The sequence below is a fragment of the Pseudorca crassidens genome, chromosome 8 (genome assembly GCF_039906515.1).
Source record: "Pseudorca crassidens isolate mPseCra1 chromosome 8, mPseCra1.hap1, whole genome shotgun sequence".
Taxonomy (NCBI): Eukaryota; Metazoa; Chordata; class Mammalia; order Artiodactyla; family Delphinidae; genus Pseudorca; species Pseudorca crassidens.
The window spans coordinates 38136801-38160447 of record NC_090303.1 but is presented as its reverse complement, the minus strand read 5'-3'; the positions used below and the strand labels follow the sequence as shown (position 1 = coordinate 38160447).

General features: G+C 39.4%; 2 protein-coding genes across 2 annotated transcripts in view; one reads left to right on the top strand and one right to left on the bottom strand.

The window, feature by feature from the left end:
* Window positions 1-4460, top strand: part of TSPAN13 (tetraspanin 13) — a 39921-nt gene extending 35461 nt beyond the window's left edge. Inside the window, exon 6 of the mRNA XM_067746223.1 lies at window positions 1378-4460. Within this exon, the coding sequence (XP_067602324.1) occupies window positions 1378-1488 (111 nt within the window). The 3' untranslated portion in view covers window positions 1489-4460. The remainder of the gene's footprint in view (window positions 1-1377) is intronic.
* Window positions 4445-13435, bottom strand: AGR2 (anterior gradient 2, protein disulphide isomerase family member). The gene is made up of 7 exons (XM_067746225.1): window positions 13196-13435; window positions 12870-12933; window positions 12699-12751; window positions 11298-11371; window positions 8279-8342; window positions 5871-5954; window positions 4445-4690 (listed from the first exon to the last, which is right to left on the bottom strand). The coding sequence occupies exons 1-7, from the start codon at window positions 13332-13334 to the stop codon at window positions 4641-4643; spliced, it is 528 nt and encodes a 175-aa protein (XP_067602326.1). The 5' UTR covers window positions 13335-13435; the 3' UTR covers window positions 4445-4640.
* Window positions 13436-23647: the final 10212 nt, after the last annotated feature.

The window sequence follows — 23647 nt, the reverse complement described above, 5'->3', positions numbered from 1 at the left end:
CCTCAGAGGAGGGTACGTTTCAAATCAGGGTCTGTCCTGGAGCGGTAACAAATGTCTGTAAGGCCAACTCAAGACTCCAGAGCTTCTTTCTTCTAAACCTAGCATTTATTAAAAAGCAGACAAACAAAAAACCTATTTTAAAAAATTCTTTCATTCTCTGTGGACTTATTTCGTTTAGAGAAATGTTTCTCAGAACATTTACCCAGTCAGCCTTGATGTTAAAGTTGAAATTTTAGAAAATGTAAGGCTAATACAAAGGGAAACAAAAAGTTAGGTTATAAATTCTGGAAATTCAAGCTCATATAGCTTAAATTCATTTCAGCTACTGTGTTATCTAAGCGACAGTGAGTTTGTGAAAACCAGTTATGCATGTTCAACCTAAGTAATATGCTGCTGAATGGAACCTTTCAGAAGAAAAAGAAACCAGAAGGGTGGCTTTTAGTTCTTAGTTTCTTCAGCCAAAAACCTCCTCCCACAGTTTTTCTAAATATTTGTTTAACCCTGTTTGAGTTTTTCATCCTTTTGAAAATGCACTGACTAAATATATGAAACTGTTTCACCATTTAGCTGGTACTGAGAAATTTAGAATCACGTTTTTACATAGTATTTTCTAGGGGAAAACCACTTTTGGGCATCATGATTATACCAATAGGATCATTCACATATCAGTTGTTTTATTGCAATAAGGTTTTATTGCAATCAATTGCTTTATTACAATAAGGTTAAAGACCAAGTTGTCCAGGTTTCTGGATAAGTGAAGGGATTTGTGTAAATTTGTTCTGCACTTGGTATGTTTGGGTCTCGCAGTTCACTTTTACACCAGGCTCTCTATGCCAGATGCAATTACAAGGTGGGTTTTCAATGAATGTTTTCTAAACAATTTTAAAGGGGCAGTGCCCTTCACCCCACACCTCCACCTGACTCCAGAGGGAGAGGCAGGGAGAAAGAGAAAGAGAAAAGAGACCACAGCTTTTCATGTTGAAGTTTATCGGGAATGTCATGATCACAATTGTAGTCGTTGAAACAATGGGAAAGGGGAAGAGCAGCCCCCCCCATACCATGTGCCAGGCTGCTTCTCCGGTCCTCTCCTCTGCTGAGGAAACTCAGCTTTTGGCATTCATTTTCAAAGAAGGGCTTGAGGGAGGTCCCTGTGAGTGAAAATATATGTCAAAGAACGGACTTTGACGTCACTTGGAGGGTGAAACCATTTCTGCTTACTTTTGGGATCTTGCTTTTGACAGGTCGATGACGTCACGACTTGCCAGGTGGCCTCTTAGTAAGTTAGGCTGACTTCATCTGAACTTTGAAGTCTGCCTCACTGGTGGGGTGCTGGAAAGTTTCGTGCTTGCCTTCGAGCTCTTTCTCTTCTCCCTCCAGCTCCCATTCTCAACAGTGATTACTCAATACGAGGACCTCAGTACCTACTTAGGATTACTGAAGGCATCGAACCAGCAAAAAACCAAAGCAGAGATAGCTGGTTATAGGTGATCGTTTGAAGAAGACCACGGTTCTAAAACAGGTAATAAAGGTTTAGTCAGGTATGTTGATCATCTACGTAAATGACTTTTACAGATGACTTTTGTTACTCATTTTTCAAAGTTAGTCCTCTCCCTCCTACCCTCAGATAAAACTGATAAAAAAAAATTAAGGTGGTAACATATACATAGAATAAAATGTATCATTTTAACTATCTTAAGTGCATAGGTAGTTCAGTGTTATTAAGTACATTCACATTGTTGCACAACTGTCACCACCATCCATTTCTAGAAGGTTTTCATCTTCCCAAACTGAAACTTTGTATCTGTTAAACAGTAACCCCCTCATTCCTCCCTCCCCTCAGCTGCTGGCAACTACCATTCCACTTTATCTGTATGAACTCGACTGCTCTAGATACCTCATCTTAGTGAAATCAGACAGTATTTGTCCTTGTGTGACTGGTTTATTTCACTTAGCATAATGTCCTCCATGTTCATCCATATGTCAGAATTTCCTTCTTTTAAAGGCTACGGAATATTCTATTCTATGTAAAGCACATTTTGTTTACACATTCATCCATCAGTGGCTATTTGGTTTGCTTCTACCTCCCAGCTATTGTCAACAATGGTGCTGTGAATGTGAGTATACAGATATCTTTTTGGGTACCTACTCAGAAGTGGAATTATCAGATTGTATGGTAATTCTGTATTTGTTTTTTGAGGAACGGTTATATTTTTTTCATAGTGGCTGTACCATTTTACATCCCCCCTAGGTTACCAACATTTTAATTCAGCTGTTCAAAATAATACTCTAGTCTTAAGGCATTCTTCCATTTCTCTCTCAAGATATGCTCTCACTTAAATTTATTTAAACACAAAAGAAAGATTGTGAGATGACAGTAAAGGGTTTGGTAGAAAGAGCAGGCATTGTTAACATTTCCATGAGCTTAAAACAACCATTTTTATGTTTGCAACTTCTCTTTCTAACCTTTGTTAAGTACACACGTACTGTAGTTGCAATTATAGCATAGAAATTCTTAAATTCTTTTTCACTTACCCTTTTTGTTTCTCTGTGTTGTTTATAACTTATAGATGACAACATAGTGCACTTTGTGTTAATTATGTATTCATTAGATTTGGAGGTGGCCCCTTTCTTTGGGTATGTTTAAATAATGTTGCCATTGGCATCTTCACAGAACAGTTTCTCTTGAATGATTTTCTTAGGACAAATTCTCAGAAGTAGAGGAGACTGAGTCAAAGTTGATCAGTTTTTTTTTTTTTAATGACTATTGCTCTGTCACTTTCCTAAGGGAGACTCATTTTCCTTGCAGCCTTGACATTTGACTTCTCAGAGATGTATTTATATTTTAAAAAGTATATGGGTGGCTAAAATAGCATGTCATTCAATAAATTTTAAGGATTTAATCTTATTTCACATCAGCCCAATTTAAAAAAAAAAACTATTTTGCTGTACAATAAAGGAAACCTGAAGAGCTTAGAAGTTGTCTTTCAAAATATTTGTTTATACACGTGGAAACTGTTGTTTTCCTCCAGTTAACCCTCAGAGAGCTTTCTAAATGGGATATTTTACCTTTTTAAGTACATGTAGCTTACCTACTTACAAGGAGGGCACCCAGTCCCTCTGGTGATATTTTTGCTGAGGATTTATATGTCATTAAATCAACAACATAGGTTTCTGTTGCAGAGCTCTTTGACAGTACTGTGTGAGGGAAAAGTATTTTAAAAAGTATTAACTGGGGAAAGTTAATAATGCCATTCAGAAAAGGCTGTATCCAAACAAACAAACAAACAAAGTTAATTAAGACAAGCAATAGATAACCAATAGACAAAGCATTGCACAGACTGTCGCAGCCATTCGGGGACCAAAGAAGGCAGTGGGGTTGGGGTGATAAAGGAATTTTATCTAACAATGAACGTGAGAGTAAATATGTAGTGAAGTAGTGAATACATGGTTCTAACTTTTGGCAGCAGAATAAAGAGTTAAAAGTAGTTAACTGCTCCGCTATCTGATGGTACCTCCTCTCTCACCTCTTCCAAAGATAAGTAGTAACCTCTGATCTCTACCCCATGGACATGATGTCAGTGCCCTTTGCTCTTGACCCAGCAGGTCACATTTGGGTGAAGAAGATGGGAACATATCAACTGAATTTATTCCTGGCCAGTACTCTAAAACCTTAAGAAAACAAACATATTATGAGTTTAATTTTCACAATTTCATTAGGGTGTGTTTAAGGATACAGATGTTCTTTGAATGACCTTACTTTTTTTTTTTTTTTGTGCGGTACTCGGGCCTCTCACTGCTGTGGCCTCTCCCGTTGTGGAGCACAGGCTCCGGACGCGCAGACTCAGTGGCCATGGCTCACGGGCCCAGCAGCTCCGTGGCATGTGGGATCTTCCCAGACCGGGTCACGAACCCGTGTCCCCTGCATTAGCAGGCAGACTCTCAACCACTGCGTCACCTGGGAAGCCCTGAATGAACTTTTTTTTTACAAAATTAGTCTTCTGAAGGAGAAAGCTACCTGCTAGAGGCTTTCTCAGAGAGCAAAATCTAAACTAAAACTGGATTGCTAAATTCAAGAGTGTCCATTGGGGTTTCTGGCCAGGGTGAGGAGGGGTGGTCTTCAATTAGGTATTGATTTTCCTGGGATGCCTTTGTAGATATTCTTTCACATTAGAGCGTATTGTTTGATACTTCTGTTGTTCAAGCTCATGTCTACTTTCAGTCACCCAGTGAGAAACTGTAGCGAGATGAGATGATAACTTTGTTTTTGGGCTTTGTTGCTTGAACTAGGTTTGTATTGTCCTCTTTTGGAACATTTTGTGTGTCTGAAAATCCTATTTGGTGAATGAACCGAATACCTTTTCTGTGAAAGACCAAATTGGGGGAAAAAAGAACAGTTTGAACACCACTAAAAGGATTTATTTTTAAAAAAATCATGGCTCACTATCGTAGTATAAGATATTGTTTTCATGCATGTATACTTAAGACAAAATTTAAAAAAAGAGCTGTTGTAACATGAACCCATCATCTAATCAGTAGGTTCACCAGTGCTTCTGCCTTCTCCACAGTCTTCTAAAATCTCCTCTGGTTCCAAGTCTCAAGGCCCAACACAAAGGGAGGAGCTTGCAGATTTTGTTTCCTCTCTACAATTCAGTCTTCAGGAACTTGAGAGCTTTCCTCATGTTGTCAAGCACTAGTGTGGGAAAAAGTTAGGAGAGTCAGCACATCATCAGAGATCACATTGATAGATATAGCATGAATGTTGGGAACCTTGTACATTTTTTTCTAAAAGTATGTGAAATGGCTTTTATTATTATAATCTAATTCTCTTCCAATGTTTATTAACTGCCTTTTTTTACAAGGCACGGTGATATTACCTGTGTGGAATACCTGCCTTTAAGGAACCCAAAGTCTTATTAAGATCTATACTGTTATCTCAAGAATGGTCAATACACTTGGAATGTGCTTCCCTTGGCGCACCCAGAACCTACTGGAGACATTGATAATGGACCGGGACATTCTTTCCTGCTGCCCAGACACAACCTCATAATCCTTCCCAGCATAACGTTCTAGGTTGGTGCCACCCAACGGAAATTTCTGTGATGATGAAAAATAGTCAGTGCCTATTCACTGAGTACTTTAAATGTGGTTACCGTGTCTGAGGATTTGAATTTTAAAACCTTAATTAAAACAGCTGCATGTGACTAATGGCTGACATATTGGGCAGTGCAGGTCTACATAGTCACTAGTCATTGAGTGAATTGGTTCTTATGACAAGACTCAATTTTCTTCCCAGAAGGACTAATTAGATGTCACAGCTAGGTACAGTCTCCCATTGAGGCTCTTCATCTGCCTTGAGTCTCACACTTTTTTTTTTTTTTCATGTTATGGCGACCCCGGGGGAAGTCAGTATCTTGGCAAATATTTGGAACCATCTTTCCTACTGATCTTTAAAATTGAACTTGAATTCAACTTTAATAAGCTGGACTAAATGATTTCACTTTTGTTACTTGGAGAAAAGCATTGAACAAAGCATTGAGATTGCTACTATTGCTATTGTAATGGTACTATTACTGTTGCGCTCAGGTCTGTGGTAGAAGGAGTTAAGTGAGCCTAAGAGAAACCTGAAAAGGAGGTAATGTGGTCCTAGGATTCTCCTAGAGGAAAAGATACCTAATCTAAATAACTCATCTTTAACTGAGTTTTTAAAAAAGTGAGCTCAATGCTTGAATGTAATTTGCTGGAGGACACAAGGCCAGTTAGGGTCAGACTGGTTCTCTGGGGTCTCTGAGCACAGCTTTTTCTCCCCTCCCCATGTGAGCTCTCCTTCCAGTACAGCAGTGAAACAGATGTTCAAAGGAGGTAACACTTACATAGAGCCATATCCGAAGGTTCGTAAGCATAGAGACGATTTGAGTATCTTCCAGTGATGTCGGCTCTAACTGTCAGGGATGGGTCTACAAAGAAAAAGCCAAAGGGAATGGAGGACTATGTTTCAAAATTACCCCTATTGCATGATGAAGCCTACATGTTTATCCATATCCCATAAAAAGAACACAATGTGTCCTGCTGGATGAGATTCTACTCCATCCAGTCTGCAACCTGGCCTCTGCAGCTGGTACCCAAAGCCAGACTGGGAGCATTCAACAGCCGTGCAGTGCTATTTGTGGAAAAGGTTAAGAACCCTGCTGTCCTATCTATAGTAACCTGAAAATAGGATAATATACATTCTTGGGATGGTGTTTTGTTTTTTTGGTGAAAACATTGGCATTCTCTACTAAAGAATTATTTTAAATTTTTGAAATGATTATATTGTAATTGAAATATGTTACCAAGAGCAACCTGGATAATTAGGAACTCACATCAAATGCTAGTTTTCCAAACCAAAGTTTTTTTTTTGTTTGTTTTTTAAATGAATAAAAGAATGCAAGCCCTTAAGACCAGCCAAGGTGAAATAAGTGTGTAGTTTTTTTACTTTATTGTTAAGTAGCTGCATTTTAAAAATAGAGATTTAGGCATCTTCCCTTATACGTATATTCCTAAAGGTTTAAATCCTTTTTTTTGTGTGTGTGTTTTATATTTACTTGAAGTTATCAGTTAATGAGGAAAAAACAGGTATAAATAAGATGCATCCAGAAGGGAGGTAGTAGGATATGCAAAGGCCTAGCAACCTTGCCTTGAGATAAGTGATTGGAGGAGGCTATGGGCCGTGTCCTGAGAATTAGATGAGGAGGAAAGATGAGGCCCAGCCACATGGATGCCAAGTCTGTCACCTGAACTTGCTGGACAATCCCTGTCGTTTCAGAATGTTGGACTAGGACCAGCAGACTTAAATTACAGGACTTTCATTTGTTCAAGAAAGACTTAAGACCTACTCTACTTCTGCTCGGTGTAGAGGATACAGACACAGGGTCTCATCTTCATAATACAGTGACATCAGAAAAGCTTTTTCACCTCCCAAGCATTGGCTTACAGCCTCAGCTGCACAGTGGAGTCATCTGCAGAGCTTTCAAAGACTGCCACCTGCGTCCTAGCCACTGAGATTCTGGTTTAATCGGTTTGAGGTGTAACCTGGGCAGCTTGACGTTTAAGATCTTCCAGGCAATTCACATGTGCAGGCCTCGTGGAGAACTACTGAGCCGGAAGGAGCAAGCTGCCTGGGACCTAGTTCTCATGACGAAAGGAATTGAACGGGGGTTAAAAAGCCCTTAGACAGGAGCACTCTGAAAAGAATTTCTGCACAGGGTGTGACTGGATGACCTATAAGGGCCCTTTCATTGAAGAGTCTAAATTTTCTAAATCGTAACAAAACCAAATCTGTAAGATTAGCTCTAGTTCAGCCTTCCTCCTTTTCTCCCTTCACTTTTTCTTGCCCCCGTTTTATAGGTTAGTGTGAACTTGGATGCCTTACAGAGGTGATGTGCTCGATCAGAGTGAGCTCTGCTATGTGACGGATTTAATTATGGATTGCCCTTTTATCAGTATCACTTCGATCAAAGCCAAACTCAATTCATTTGTTCAGTCATTTAACAAATACTTATTGCGAGCCTACCACAGGGTCATGATGAAAATATGATGGTGAGCTGAAGAAGATCTAGTCCCTGCCACATGGGGGGCAATATTTATTCAACAATCACCCAATAAATACAAAATTAAAACTGAGGAAAGAGTGACCATTGAGAGGAACATGGTGCCACAAGAGCACATCGTGGGAGTTTGAGCAGGTCAGTGAATGACAGTGATTAACCAGGTGACCTTGGGGTACCGAGGGGGGAAGCAGAAAAGCTTTCCAGCAGAGGGAACGGCACGTGAAAAGTACCAGTGGCCGGAAGGAGCATGTCTCCTTTGATTTTTGTTTCTTTCAGCCCATATTCATAACTTGCCTAGAAATAATGATCAGAAAATGTCAGAAAGAAAAATCCAGCACAGGAATCAAAAGTTTGCCTGATTAAATATTTACAGACCTGATACAATTCAGGGACATGATTAATACGTTTAAACAGTTAACAGGGTGCTTCTTTCTCAGGTGTACTTGTGGCAGAAGATGAGAAGTTAGAATTAGCAGATGAAGAAAAAATGTCATGTATGGAAATAGGTAGAAGCTTGCATTTCCTAATGAAAATAGGTTGTGAAGCTGAAAGTTAAACCTCCCCAGTAGAGCTTCGTCGTGGCCTTGGCCATGGTGGAGCAGCACGTGACGGTGTGGAGGACAGAGGCAGAGATGTGGCGGCACTTGTGTAATGTTCATGGTGTGTTTCATCTCATTGTCACTTTTACTTACCAACAAACATAATCCTGGGGACGTACTGGCCATCAGGAGAAAGGTGTTTGTCAGTTGTTTCATACTAAGATTTAAAAAAAAGCAGCTTTCAGTTTGTTTATATTCTTCAGTTATTTTCAAACTTGTTAAAACAGTGTGTCCATTCCTGGGCTAGGCATCTTTTTTTTTTTTTTTTTTTTTTTTGCGGTACGCGGACCTCTCACTGCCGTGGCCTCTCCTGTTGCGGAGCACAGGCTCTGGACACGCAGGCTCAGCGGCTATGGCTCACGGGCCCAGCCGCTCTGCGGCATGTGGGATCTTCCCGGACTGGGGCACGAACCCGTGTCCCCTGCATCGGCAGGTGGACTCTCAACCACTGCGCCACCAGGGAAGCCCTGGGCTAGGCATCTTAAGACACTATAAGGCACATCTCTAACACAGAGAGTTTATAATATAGATGGGGAGGCAAGTTACATGCATGAAATAATAAGACAGAGCAGACTGTGAGGTAGAACATGAGGTAAAAAGCTGATGCATGTGGTGAACAAAGAGCCAGAAAACTCAGTAAGGGAGAATTTGGAAGGAATACAGTGTTTGGGGAAGGAGCTTGGATGAGGTAGGAGGAGCTAGCATAATGAAAAAAAAAAAAAAAAAAGAAAGTCATTTTTAGAGAATCTGCAAAAACAGGATTATCTTGAGAATTCGTTTATCCATTTATCATTTTTTAATTTTCTTTGTTTAACAGGGAGATACAGGTAGGAAAAGGAATATTTAGGATCCAGGGGTGAAATGTTATGATGAAGGATATACAGGTGCATTGGATGCCCAGAGCAGGACATTTAGCTTTATCTGCAGGTTCCGCTAGGACTTTCTGAAGTGGATAAAGAGGAATCTTTAAAAAGTAAATAGGAGTCAGTTATATAGAAAAGGAGGTCACTCCAGGCAGTGGAGGGGGGAAGATTATACAAAGGTAGAGGAAAGGCCTAGCACTTTATATAACCAAGTGTTTGGATGGGACTAAAGGATAGGGATACCTGAGGCGGTAGTGAGAGAAGATGCTAGAAAGCTACTTCAGGGGCTGGCTTGTGACTGGCCTTGCACACCATGCCACAGTGTTTACGTCTGCTCATAAATAAATAAGAACCACTGAGACTGTCATACAGAGTGAAGTAAGTCAGAAAGAGAAAAACAACTATCATATAGTAACGCATATATGTGGAATTTAGAAAAATGGTACAGATGAACCTATTTGCAAAGCAGAAATAGACACACAGACATAGAGAACAGATGTATGGACACCAAGTGGGGAGAGGGGGGTGGGACGGATTGGGAGATTGGGGTTGACATAAAAATGTACACTACTACGTATGAAGTAGATGGCTGGTGAGGGCCTACTATATAGCACAGGGGGAAGAAAAAAGAAGGTACAATCTGTTTGTAGGACACATATTAAGTTAACCTTAGAAATGCATTCCAGTATACATTAGGGGCAGACAAATACTGTTTGATTCCACTTATGTGAGGTACCTACAGTAGTCAAATTCATAGAGTCAGAAAGTATGTTGGTAGATGCCAGGGGACAAAGGGGGACAGTGTGGGGAGGGGGGAGGGGGGAATGGGGAGTTAGTGTTCAACGGGGACACAGCTTCAGTTTAGGAAGGTGAAAAATTCGGGAGATGGACGATGGTAAGAGTTGCACAACAATGTGAATGTACTTAGTGCCACTGAACTGTACAATTAAATATGGTTAAAATACTATGTTGTATATTATGTGACTCTTATCACAATAAAAAGAAAAAGTATTAAGAAAAAAAGAACCACTGGAGGGGTGTTAGAGGCGCCATGATTGCAGTTTGGTTTTTAGAGTGATTACCCCCGACAATCATGTGGGATTAGATGGGATTTATTTTGTAGGCAGGGAGCCACTTAGTACTACTGCAATAAGCTAGGCAAGGTGAAAAACTCTTAGGCTAAAACAGCGGTCCTCAATTGATAGGGAAGTGACCAATAGCAGGAATATTTCAAAGTTAGAACCGCAGGGCTTCTTGACTGCCGGAGGTGAGTGGGAGGTTCACATCTAGAATAACACTCTAATGGAATAAGGAATAGAGAAAAAAGAGCTTTTTGAAAAACCTGGGCCTCGCTGATCAATTCAGTGTTGAACGTGTCGAGTTGAAGCTGATTACGAGATTTCTGGAACTAGGCTGTGTGCATAAGTTGGAAGCTGTTGCGTGTTTGGGGAAGATGTGGGAGTTATCGGTAAGCAGGCATTGATTAATGGCCGATGAAATTGTCCATAGGGAATATAAAATATAAAAAGAGAAGTAGGTCAAGTAGAGACTCATGAAGTCACTCATATTAAGGGGTAGAAAGAGGAAGCAGTGCCTTGGAAGGGAGGTGAGGAAGAACCGCTGGCGTGGATGCCCCTTGAAAAAGCCAACTTGTCAACCTGGAAAGAGGATGACAGAGAGAAGCTTCAGGGACATACAGTTAGGGAGAGTAGTTTTCTGAGTAGTTTACTGATTGTTTGCTCTCGGAAGGAAAGTGGATACCGTTTATATACCAAGCAGAAGAACTTGTAAAGGCAGAAAGCTTGACCATCAGGAGGGGTGGTGATGGTGAAGTAGGACGGGAAAGCATGAGGCCACAGCACGTGTGGAAGGATTAGATTTGGACGCCTGGAGAGCCATCTCTTCTGGGGAGAGACGGCACACGGACTAAGAATGGGTGGAGAGCAGCCAGGACTGCAGGCGAAAGGGGCACAGCAAGGAATTTTTAATGACAAAAACGTTCCACTTATTACAGCAGCAGAGAAATTCTGGACCACAGGAGAGTATTTTTCAGACAACTTAAAATTATTAATTGCTAAATAAAAATGTAGACATGCAAGAAATAAAATCTTTCCTCATTGTAATCTATGAGATGAGATATTTGGAGCACATCCCCGTTAATGCAGTATGATTAAGATGTATAGGGAAAATGAACCATCCATTTCAAATTGTAAGCCACAGAGAAATGGCAGGATGAAGAGTAAACTTACAACTAGATTGAGGAGGACAAACTGCTCTGCCAATTTCTGGATTTCTTTATTTTCAGCAAATGCCTTCTTTAAAGCTATAATGTAAAGAAAAGATTGTTAAGCATTTATTTCATCACCAGTTAAAACCATTATTCTCCGTTGGATTTGAAGTTGAACTATATTTGTAATATAATATTCAACTCCGCCCTTTCTGCAAATGGTTAGTGAAGTAATATCTAGGCCATTGACTAGCTTTGCTTCGCTACTGACCCATCCAATCATTCATTCATTCATCCCTTAATTTTTTTAACCTATATTTACTGAGTGGTTACTATGTGGCAGGACTGTTTCATGTACTGGGAATAGAGCAGTGGGGGAAAAAAAAATAATGTGCTTCCTTCATAGAGCTCAAATGCTTGTGTAGGAGACAGGTCATAAACAAGGAAATAATTTTAGGTGGAGATAACAGTACTTTGAAGAAAAATAAAGCAAAGCAAGAGGTTTAAAAGCTACAGAGTGGTTAGGGTAGACTTCTTTGAGGAGGTGACATAGAAATGAGAGGGTGCTGCATTCTAAAATGTTAGGGATATGTCACACATGGCAGAGGGGACTGCAAGAGCAATAGCCCTGAGCTGGGAATGGGTTTGGATGCTTTGAGGGAAAGCACAATGGCCAGGCTAGATGCAGTGGAGGGAAAACACGGCGAGAGTGGTAAGAAAGGAAAGGCAGCCAGGGGCCAGGTCATGTCCAGCCATTCGGGCCATGATCAGGAATCTGGATTTAATTTTACCTGTGATGAGAAGCCACTTGAGCACATGGGTGTTAGGATATGATGGCTTCCGTGTGGAGAACTGACTGTCGGGTGACCAGGTAGGTGCCTGTTACAGCTCAAGGCAAGATCTAAACTTGGTTTGGATGAGGGCAGTAGCAGTGAGGCAATCGGAGGTGGCTGGATTTGGGCAGGACCTACATAATATATGGGGCCCATTGCAAAATGAAAATACGGAGCCTCTTGTTCAAAAATGATTACGAATTTTAAGACAGCAACAACAGAGCTTTACAAGCATGGGAAGCACTGGGTCCTGTGTGACTGCACAGGTGGTGTGCCCATGAGGCAGGTGCTGGCTTTCAGATAGATGCTGAAGATAAAGCAATGGTATTTGCTGATGTATTGGATATGAGATGAAAGAGAAAACAAGAAGTCAAGGATGAATTCTAGAGCTTGTTTTTTCAAAATTTGAACCAATGGCTAATACAAACTGTGGAAATATTTGAAGTTACTTTAAAATATGTTTTTACTACATAAAATATTCTTTTAAATTCAGCTGTGCTAGGTGCTAAGGATGTAAAGATGAGTGAGCTGGACCCTGGCCCTAGAGCTAAAAGCCTATAAAGAAAATTATATTTAGAAGTATAAATTACCTTGACTGTGTGGGCATTCGTCCAAGTGATGAATAATCATCAAGGGTTTATTGCTTTAAGAGACAAAGAGAGATTGGATCATCTTTAATGAGGAGGATTTCATGTGTAGCTAAAGATCACTAGATGGTGCTCTTGAGAGCTTTGAGGGAATTCTGTAAAACTTGTCTTTACCTTGTCCTGGATTTGTGTAAAGCTTCTTCATATGTCTGAGTCCAGATGAGTTGATCGCCCCAACCTAGAACAAAATGAGCCAGTATATTTAAAGTGATTATATTCTCAGGTCCAAAGCTGTTGAAAAGCACTGGTAAAGCTGGGATCAGTATATACTTGATGCTAAAGAAGAGCAAAAACCTCTAGAGAAAGCAGAAACAATGATAAACTTGTATCAATCTAGAACCAACACATAAAAAATATGCTCAGCACACAACTCTCGGCTCTGAGTGTTAAATCTTTACCAATTGAGTATAACTGGAGGCCGACAAGAAGCTGACTCCTACCTCTGGAGAGGGTCTGGGGCAGTTTGGGTTGAGAGTCCTTTGTGTCCTTCTTAGCTCCTGGTTTGACTGTGGTTTCTTTGGCCAGAGTGTAGGAGAGGGCCACAAGTAGCAAGAATGCTGACACTGAAATCTTCTCCATGGCAAATCTGATATGGAAGACAAACAGATAAGCAAAAAGTCAATAAAACAAAAGAGAATTAGCAGTGTTCGAAATCTTCAGATTGTAGCACAACCATGGGATACAACAGGAATTGAGGCTTGGATGAGATTGAACACGTGCAATTGGAGTCAAAAACTACCTTCCACAGAATTTTCCTAAGAATACATAGTATGAATATCTATCTACCATCTATCTATCTATCTATCTATATCATCTTCTACCTCTATATGCTATAGATAAAATATGAAGATCTCCATAGAAATCGACAATATAGAAATAGATATATTTCTATAGATATATATCTATATAGAAATAGATATATTTTAAGAAAATAAGTAGATAAATGTATATATTCTTATAGCTAAGGGAATTTGCTTTTAAATTTATATTTAAAAAATTGTAGTACTGGAAAACACCTTAAGGGTTATATCCTCTTTTCCCACCTCCCCATTGTCTCATTTTGTAGATGAAGAATCTGAAGTTCAGAGAAGTGAAGACTCATGAGATGGGCATAGAGCCAAGGCTTTTGGATTGTGCCGTTTTGCAATGCTGGCTCCCATCTTCCCATCCTGAAAAAATTACCCTAAACATACATACTTCTTTAACATTTTGTTAAAATGAGGACACTGCCGTTGAAGAATAAGATCTGAGTAAAATGATTTATTTCATTTAGAAACTGCCAGCTTTATCTTTTAACTAAAAACTTGCACCCAGAAAACTCTCTCCCTAGTGTAATATTTACTCAAATTCTATATATTGGTTAAAATACATCAGTGCAGGTTTCTTTCAGTGAACTAATTCTTTGACTCTCAGTGCAGGCCTGTTAGGGTAGGTGGTTGTAGGCATGTACTTTAGTGCAAAAAAATTTTCTGTGGGACTCATAACACAGAGAAACCAACCCCATGGATGTCTCTTTGTTATTTTTTTTTCCTTCCCAGTATTCCAAATTTAATTCTCAGGGAATGTTACACTACTGTGAAGCAGATGCTTATGAATGGCAAAGTGAATGACAAGGTAAGATCCATGAATGAGTGAGGAAGTGAGCTAGCTAGCTAGCAAAGTGAATCGCACTAGCCAATCACTAGGGTTATCCAGGGACCATAACATGCGAAGCTGGATACTTGGGATGCCAATAAAGCCAAAGACTGAAATTTCCTAAAAAGAAACACCTAACTCTAATATTCGTGTATGTTTCAAATTAAATCAACTGAACTCTGCAAGGGAAGCAGGATGGACCATCAATGCTTAGTATTTTTAGGGAGTAAAGTTTCTCATGTTCTGATAGAGCAAGTGGGAACCTTTGTTAAGCATCAGCCAATTCTAAAAAAAGACATTGCTAAGTCACCAAATCCAGATGATGCCTTGTATTAAACTGACCAATTATTACCTGTGTTATAGTACGTAGCCACACAACATCTCACTCAAAAAAGACAAAAGCCAAAAAACAGGGATACACTTTGTTCGTTTTCTATACCCATAAAGATATGGAAATGCCAATAACAATTTTTATTATCCAGCATTTTAAAGAAACAACTAAAGTGTGCTCCAAGTCTTCCAGCCTTTTTGGTACAAAGGCTTCTTTTTTTTTTTTTTTTTGTGGTACGCGGGCCTCTCACTGTCGTGGCCTCTCCCATTGCGGAGCACGGGCTCCGGACGCACAGGCTCAGTGGCCATGGCTCACGGGCCCAGCCGCTCCGCGGCATGTGGGATCTTCCTGGACCGGGGCACGAATCCGTGTCCCCTGCATCGGCAGGCGGACTCTCAACCACTACGCCACCAGGGAAGCCCTGGAGCTATTGATATCTTATACGTGTTTTATGGCAGAACGACTCAAGGGAGCCGAATAAAACTCCTGCTGTACAAACATCCTGCTCTGAGCTGACTTTCTGAGATTCACTGTACTGAGTTTTCATTACTGAATAGACTGTGATCTGCAAACTGCCTGCATAAACCACCTCAAAATAGAAAGCTAACCACCGAGGACATTGATAATTTGGAGACACACACACACACACACACACACACACACACACACACACACATCCTTCAAAACCAGAACTTCTCACTTTTCATTATATCTCTGTCTTCTTATCTTTAGCAAGGAATGCCTTGCAAGAGGTTTCAGTGTCCCTGTTCATAAATGCCTCAGGAAAGCAACCAGATCTCTCCTTGTACAGCCTATCCCATGCATTTAAAGATTGAAGAAGCAACAAGGATATCTTTATATTAGACACAGAAAGAAAACTGTTTTCTGATTTGCAATAATATTCTGAACCGTAATTCCAAGCAGCCAATCTGAGCTGAGCTTTCACAGTCCTGCGGGTCTTTGCTTTGCTAGTGGGAAAGAAACAGAGCATTAGATGGTGATCAGGGCTCAGTAACTAAGACAGGGGACCCTGGACCCTGTGCCAGGCTTGAAAACTCCTGGAGTTCGCTCACTCTTAAACCTTTCATTTCCTGACCGAGAAAGCGTTACCTTCAACCAGCTCCGGAGCATAGCTCTGCCAAAGAGAGGTCCCAGTAAGCCTCTGGTGGAAATCCCATGATTCCTTCTCCAAATCCCATTTCACTGCCCATGGAACTACCCTGCACTCCTCTGCCTGTGGATTGCCTGCAACTTTACACAGGAATCAAAGGCCAAAGCTCATTCAATAAGTGCCCTTCCGACACTGCTGTCAGGAGCCTTACCTGGATTTTCCCACCCACCTGTCTGTGTGAGCCAGATGGCCTCAATGCAGTCCAAGCTTCCTAGTATGCTGGCTCAGCCCAAGCCTGTATTTATGTACCTGAGCACACCTCAATCCCACCCACTAATCCCATATTCACATGTTGCAAAGTCCGAGAGGAACTATTCTTTTCCCAAGTCTTCCCTGGGCTAAAGAGTTCCTTGTTTTTAAGAATAAGGTTGCAAAGGAATGCCTTTCAGTATGCCTGTTTTTAACTGTTTGTGAAAGTAGATTGTTAAGAGATTGAGAAAAGATGGGCAGAGTGCCAAATCCAGGTAAGCTTTAACTGAAGACATTTGATTTGCCTGAAGGCTGATTTGTCTTTTTGTGATTGGATGGAGTTTGTGGTTTGTAGAATTTTTTTTTCTCCCTCCTGGCAAGACTGCCTCTGTTTAGTTGGAAACACACAAGAGGTGATACACAATTCTAACCCCTACAGTCATATAAGCTGCTCTCCTCCATTATGGTATAAATTACTTTACACAACGTACTTCCTCTTTCTGGCAAACGAAATGTATAGTCACTATAGGTATGAAAACAATCCAAACCAAGCATTCACATCATATTTTAAAACTAAGGAACTTATTGAAAAAAGATATCCTAACACTATGAGTTTTTATTAATTACCTTGCAGCAACTTCCCTCCAAAGAATTCAAAGGTATTTCACAGCTATTCTTTTATTTAATGGCAGACTTTCCTGCTAGGCCTGCAGGAAAGTATTTACATCATTTTTCAGACCTAGAAAGTAAGGTCTGCAACTACTTTCTCATCCAGGGTTATACAATTATTCGCTCAACATTTTAAGACTGGACTTGGGTTTTCTGTAAAAAATTTTAATCCTGTGTTTTGTTCTTTTTTTATATATAAATTTTATTTATTTATTTATTTTTGGCTGTGTTGGGTCTTCATTGCTGCACGCGGGCTTTCTCTAATTGTGGCGAGCGGGGGCTGCTCTTCTTTGCGGTGCGTGGGCTTCTCATTGCGGTGGCTTCTCTTGTTGTGGAGCACGGGCTCCAAGCACACGGGCTTCAGTAGTTGTGGCTCGCGGGCTCTAGAGCGCAGGCTCAGCAGCTGTGGCGCACGGGCTTAGTTGCTCCGTAGCATGTGGGATCTTCCCGGACCAGGGCTCAAACCCGTGTCCCCTGCATTGGCAGGTGGATTCTTAACCACTGGGCCACGAGGGAAGCCCCCTGTGTTTTGTTCTTGAAACTATGCACAATCCTTAAAAGTTCAGAGTAGAGAAATCTTTAACAACAGAAAATTAACTAATGGGATGCAAGCCCTATAAAAATAACTTTTGAAATGAGTTAAGATAATATTTCAAAACATTTTAAAGTATTTAAATTTTTGGATAGAGCCTTAATTTCTGCAGGCAAAATATGAAGTGATTCCCAAAACGGTAAATTTTCATTAGAAATGAGTTTACAGAGATCATTTCTTTAGGAGTTTGAGTGAAAACAATGATTTGAGCTCAACTTTTAAAACTGATAAGCCCTTTATATAGACTCAGTCTATTTAGTCTTTAGAATAGTCAATTCAACCCCCTCATTTTGCAGATGAAAAAAATGTTGTTAAAAAATAAATGACTGTGTGAAGATCTCACAACTTGTTAAGGGCATTGTTGAGACCAAAGCTGTGGTGTCCTCTAGTCTGTCACCTGCTAAGAATGGAAAGTAGGTAGCATGTGGGCTCCATAAGATTCTTGTCTCAGTCCTGCATCCTGTGTTCACTTGCTGGATGATCTCAGAGACATCATTTAACATATCTGAAACTACAGTTTCCTTATCTACAAAACGGGGATAAGATTACCATACATGTCTGTTTTGAGTACGTTGAGATTTTAATGAAATAAGAAATGGGAAAGTACTTGGTACATTCATTTGCTAGGCTGGTATATAGCAAAATACTATAGACTGTCTGACTTAAACAACAGCAACTTATTTTCTCACAGTCCTAGAGACTGAAAGTCTGAGATCAAGGTATCAGCGAGTTTGATTTCATCTGAGGCCTCCCTCCTTGGCTTCTAGATGCCACCTTCTTCCTATGTCTTCCCACGGTCATCCCTCTGTACCTATCTGTGTTCTAATTTCCTCTTCTTGTTAGGACACTAGTCATCTTGGATTAGTGCCCATCTTAATGACATATTTTACTTAATTACATCTTTAAAGACTATCTCCAAATATACTCATATTTTGAGGTACGGGAGTTAGGATTTCAATGTCTGAATTTTTTTTATTGTGATAAAAACAGATCATGTGAGATCTACCCTCTTAACAAATTGTTAAGTGTGCAATACAGTATTGTGAACTATAAACATAATGCTGTATATCAGATCTCTAGAACTTGTTTCTTGATGTTTAATTAAATGAAATTAAAATGAATATCAATGGATTAAATTTACCCCAATTAGGTAAATTTAATCCATTGATTACATTTCAGTATATTAAATTTAATATATTAAATAGCTGCTTGTACAAAATTCTTTAATGAAATACCCCTAAGTATCTTTACCTACATTTACAAATTTAATACCAGTACATCTAATTCTTTTAAACTTTTTTTTTTTTTTTGCTGTACGCGGGCCTCTCACTGTTGTGGCTTCTCCCGTTGCGGAGCACGGGCTCCGGATGCGCAGGCTCAGCGGCCACAGCTCACGGGCCCAGCTGCTCCGTGGCATGTGGGATCCTCCTGGACCGGGGCATGAACCTGTGTCCCCTGCGTCGGCAGGCGGACTCTCAACCACTGCGCCACCAGGGAAGACACCTTTTAAACTTTTAAAATGTCCAACAGGGCAGATTTGCAAACGTAATTACCAAAACTTTTCTAAGCACTTTAGCAATTCTTGTAAATATCATAAATTAAAATTACTGATTAACAATTCAAGTTATATTAATCATGTAAATTTTGCTCACAGCCAAATATATTATGATTATCACTTTCAAAATATGGTGAAAAAAGTATGGTGCTTTGGACAATAAATTATATGGTCTAGATAATAAAATCTACCAATGTTCTCTGCAAAAAAAATTTGCCTGTACACACACACACACATAATTTTACAATTATTTCGGATATCTCATTTATATACTGAACTTAATCCGAGGAGCCCTTTGTGGGATCTGTAGACCCAGGTTTTAAAAAAACTCTTGCTCAAATGTTCAAACGTCTCTGTGTAGCCATTTTCAAAGAGCCCACCGCTTTAGAATTTAGCATTTAGCGCTCTGCCCTTGTTTTATAGCACAACCTTGTATTTCTTCCCGTCTATCAGCAGTTTTATACTGTGGTCTAAGTTGGAAAGAATCCTAGTCTCACAGTCATTCAAGTCTTTTGTTGTCCCTGAATAAAGGCCCACAGTTGGAAATCCTTTTAGATTGCAGTGCAGGTGGAGATTATAAGGAAGGAGGAATAAAAAGTAATTTATAATGTATGAACATCCAAAGTGGATGAAGTGATTTCCCCACAAACTCTATCTTTCAGAAGATGGGTATTTATAAAGGGAGCACAAACATCATTCTTTGGAGTTTGAAGGGAATAATCTCATGACTCCTTAGAACTTCCCATTGAAGTGATTTGCTGCTAATGAATTTGGATAGGTGGGAAATGGGTCATTTAAACAAATATATCTGGATCTGGTAACTAGCTGTATTTGAAAGAAGGGTTTCACATGCATTAAGGAGACGTGTCCTTAGCAGTTGGAGTCTGACCCTAGAGTCAATATTGTTACATGACCTACACACTCCTTAGGGCGGAGCCGTGAACAAGCAGAGATGCTGTTGAAAGCTGTCATTCCTCCTTAAGGATGCAAGTGACTTTTTAAAATAGCCTAATCCTACCTTCTGAGGTAGGTTTACTTTGGCTTAAGCTTTATGAATTTCTTCTGATAATCTTTTTTTCACCTTTACTATTTTCCTACCCAGTGTGAGCAGATTGTCTTGTGGTCATGACAAGAGTTTTCTATCTTATTATCTAGCCATCTGTATACTGAAATTGCTGTTGTTTTGTGAGGGATAGTGGTAAGTGAATACCAATGTAATACGGAAATAAATACATTACATATTAATATCATCATGGTAAATATAACACATGGTGTACTGTTACATCATGTAATATAACACTTCAAAGTTTGTCAAGCTTTCTTGAACAAGAAAAAAGTATACATTTTCATATTTTGTATGCACAGTAGAAAACACACTTTACTGTTTAGCAAATGGGCTCAAAAAAAGTGCTTATGATTTTCTAATTTGACAAACAGTAATAAGTAACTTTCCAAGACCTCAGTTTTTTTGTGCATATAATTGAGTCTGTTTCTTGAAAGACGAAAAATAATCTGTGATCTGTGATTCCAGATTTGCTTTGATTCTGCTTCTGTGTATCTTTTATACCAATTGATTCCATTATACTGTTTCTCCAAATGAAATAATTGCTTTCAAAAAACAGTAATTTTGGGGTTTTCAAAAAACTTCTATGATTGTTATTTAAAGAAATACAATCGCTTTCAGGAATTGATCTTCTGGGGACACTTTTTACTATCCAATTGTTATGTCTTATCCTTAAAGTTAGCTACCAGTGAGAGAATAACACGTACTTGTATTCTCAGTATTCTTCTGTTTGCCTGTGTTTTCCATATGACTCATTCTGTAATAACTATTCTCATAGTCCAGAGCAATAGGTCAGTCCTGAAAGCAAACAGAAAAGAAACTTGTCACATTTACTTTCTTCCTGATTTCTGTAAGACCTTGTCATCATTTCAAGGCTAAGCTGTGCTGTGTTCACCATATTACATTTTTTCCTAATCTGTGCTTATAGGAAAAGATACATTTGTTCATTATGAATAGGCTCTTAGACTCCACACGATGTGGAAAAATGTGGTCCAGTTCAGTGAATATTTAAGACATAATTTTAGAAGTGTGTCAATTACAGTTACATCAGTTTTCTATTATTCCTATTTCATGTTGGGTTGCAAAATAAATGTCTCTTAACACAAGAAATTCTGCCAACAAATTACTATAAATGTTAAAGCATTTGGTGGATTTGGTAAATCTCCTGAGGCTATAAGGATGGTTTGAGGGATATTTGAATTTCCAGGGCACAGAATGCAGATACTCTATAAGAAGATTTCCATATGGGATCATTCAGGTCACTTTGTGAATTAGAATTAGCACCAGGATGATTTTTGTTTTTTAAGCATCAACATAGGAATAGGATTTTTTTTCAAATGAGTACATGGACATCTTTTTATGAGTTAAAGTTTAGTCTTAGCTGTTTCATTTCACTAGCCCCACTCAGGCTCATTTTATACTGGTCTTAAATGAAAATCTTCACTTCTTCACAGTTCTTTCAAACGAGCTTTAGGTAACATGTCCAAAATGTATAGCATTTACATCTCGGATTTGTTTAGAAAACTGGGATCAATGAATTTCTGAAGATGGGGAAAGAACATAAAACAAAGCTGTGAAAATATTTAAAATGTCTAAAATCGTACATTTTAGTGTATGTCTTAAATTGTTATTAACTCTGGCTGTGATTTCTGTAGTTTTATTATAGTGCTCAATTATTAAGCACGATACCCTTAAGATATAATTGGCCACTCGTGTTCTATATCCTCTTTATTCCTTGTTGTAAATTCGTTTCTGTCGTTAAACCACTTTCCTTGTAGCACCATTTGTCAACTTTTATCATAAGTTTTTCCTGCATAATTTTGCCTAGTAGAGTCATTTAGATAGCTCAGTGCTACTGGATGATGGAGAAGTGGATAAAAGGGCCTAAAATGATTGCTTTGGGATTTCTAAACTAACACATGAATTTTAATGGAGACTTTTTTCCTACAAAATTACTCTCAAAAATTTCACAAATGAAATTTTTATTCCTGGTGGTTTTGGGTGTTACTTTTGTACCTATTTCAAACAGTATACGTTACTGAATTTTGGCAAAGCTGCCTCCCTTTGTTGACTAACTACATGTTCTGAGCTAGAATAAACCAGAGACCATGTATGAAATAACATAATATTTATTCTGTCACATGTGATCCAAGAAAGATTAAACTTCAAAAACGAATCCCCAAAGCATCTCAGAAACAAGAGTACACCTCCTGAGATCTTGTCGCTCGGAAACACTGCAGGTTTCGGTGGAACGAAAGATAGATCTAGTTCACAATTTTTTAAAATAACAGCTTTCACAAGGGAGTTTTGCACACCTTCTCGGATTCTGACTTTGTGGCCACTGGAGGCACATTTCAGGTTAGGTAATAGCACCACACAGATTTATTAAGCTCAGAAGAAGGAAGTTACCAATGGGAAAGTGGAGCCCAGGAGGCCAGTTGGTGCTTGCTAATTGCTAGAGTTCTGGAGTGCTGGATAAGTACAGAGAGTTTTATATTTTATTTCCAACCACAGGTCAGCGCCAAAGATATGGCCACAAAAATGCTTGTTATCTTGTTATCTGAAATCCAAGAAAGAAGTAGTTCCAGGGTCATACTTGTACTCAGTGCTTAATGCAAGAGGAGAAGAAATGAAATAGTGCTTCCTGCACCTAATGACATGACCCGGAAGACCCTTTGCCCCTTTTTATACCTTCAGCATCTGTCTCAGCAGCTAGACTTGCTACCCTTGAAGTGCCTCTTCCCAGGATGCCTGTGTATTCACTAGGCAGAGCGCTATATTATGACAAGAAGTTGTGTAAATCAGAACTGAGTCAGGATTCTCCTATGTTGTTCTTGTGTTAGCATAATGCCACTGGGGCTTTCAAGAGAAATATTGTGTCTTCTTATTGCTAGAACTGGGGCAGGGTGCTGTCCTTTTGATATCCTGGGGAAGTTTCCCTTTTATAGAATGTAAATGCAATCATTCCAAGTCCTCCCAGAGAGCACCAGGGTGCTACTCCCCTTTCCCAACCCCATTTCATAGAACTGGGATGCTCTGATCATTATTAATGGTTTTGTTTTTCATTTCTAGAAGTTTTATTACATTCTTTCTTGATCCACCTGTTTATTTTTATAGCATTCTACCCTTATTATTTCTTTCCTTTTAACCATTTCTTTAATACTAATTTGATTGCCAGTGCTAAACAAACCTACTTGGTTTGCTTGTTGGCTCTTCTTGGGGGGGCGCATTTTGTTTGCAATGGTCTATACATTTTATTTTTGAAATCATCTCTCCTAGGGGTTATTTTTCTGTAGGAGTCCAGTGTGCTGGGTCGTATGCAAGTTTTTAGAGAGGATTTTTGAATTTGTATCCGGCAGGTGCCTGAGTGATATCTCTGATCCGGGACCATTTTTACGTTACTTGCTTTCCTTTAGAAGATTCCAGCACAATGAGGATGGTGTAAACTTCATTTCCACACCCACACATAGGACAGGTGTAGAATTTTCATTTTTTTTTTTTACACGACCAGGTTTCTTTTCTTTGGATTTTCTGTACCAGGTCTCTGCATAAAAATTGATTTCCTGTGTTTCTTGGCCACAGGGTGGAATTTTCTAAATCCTTTCCCCCAGGGCCCTCGTTTCAGCAGAGTTCTCTGTTTTAGCTCTCTTCCTTGCACCAAAATCACATTTCCTAAACCCATTTGGC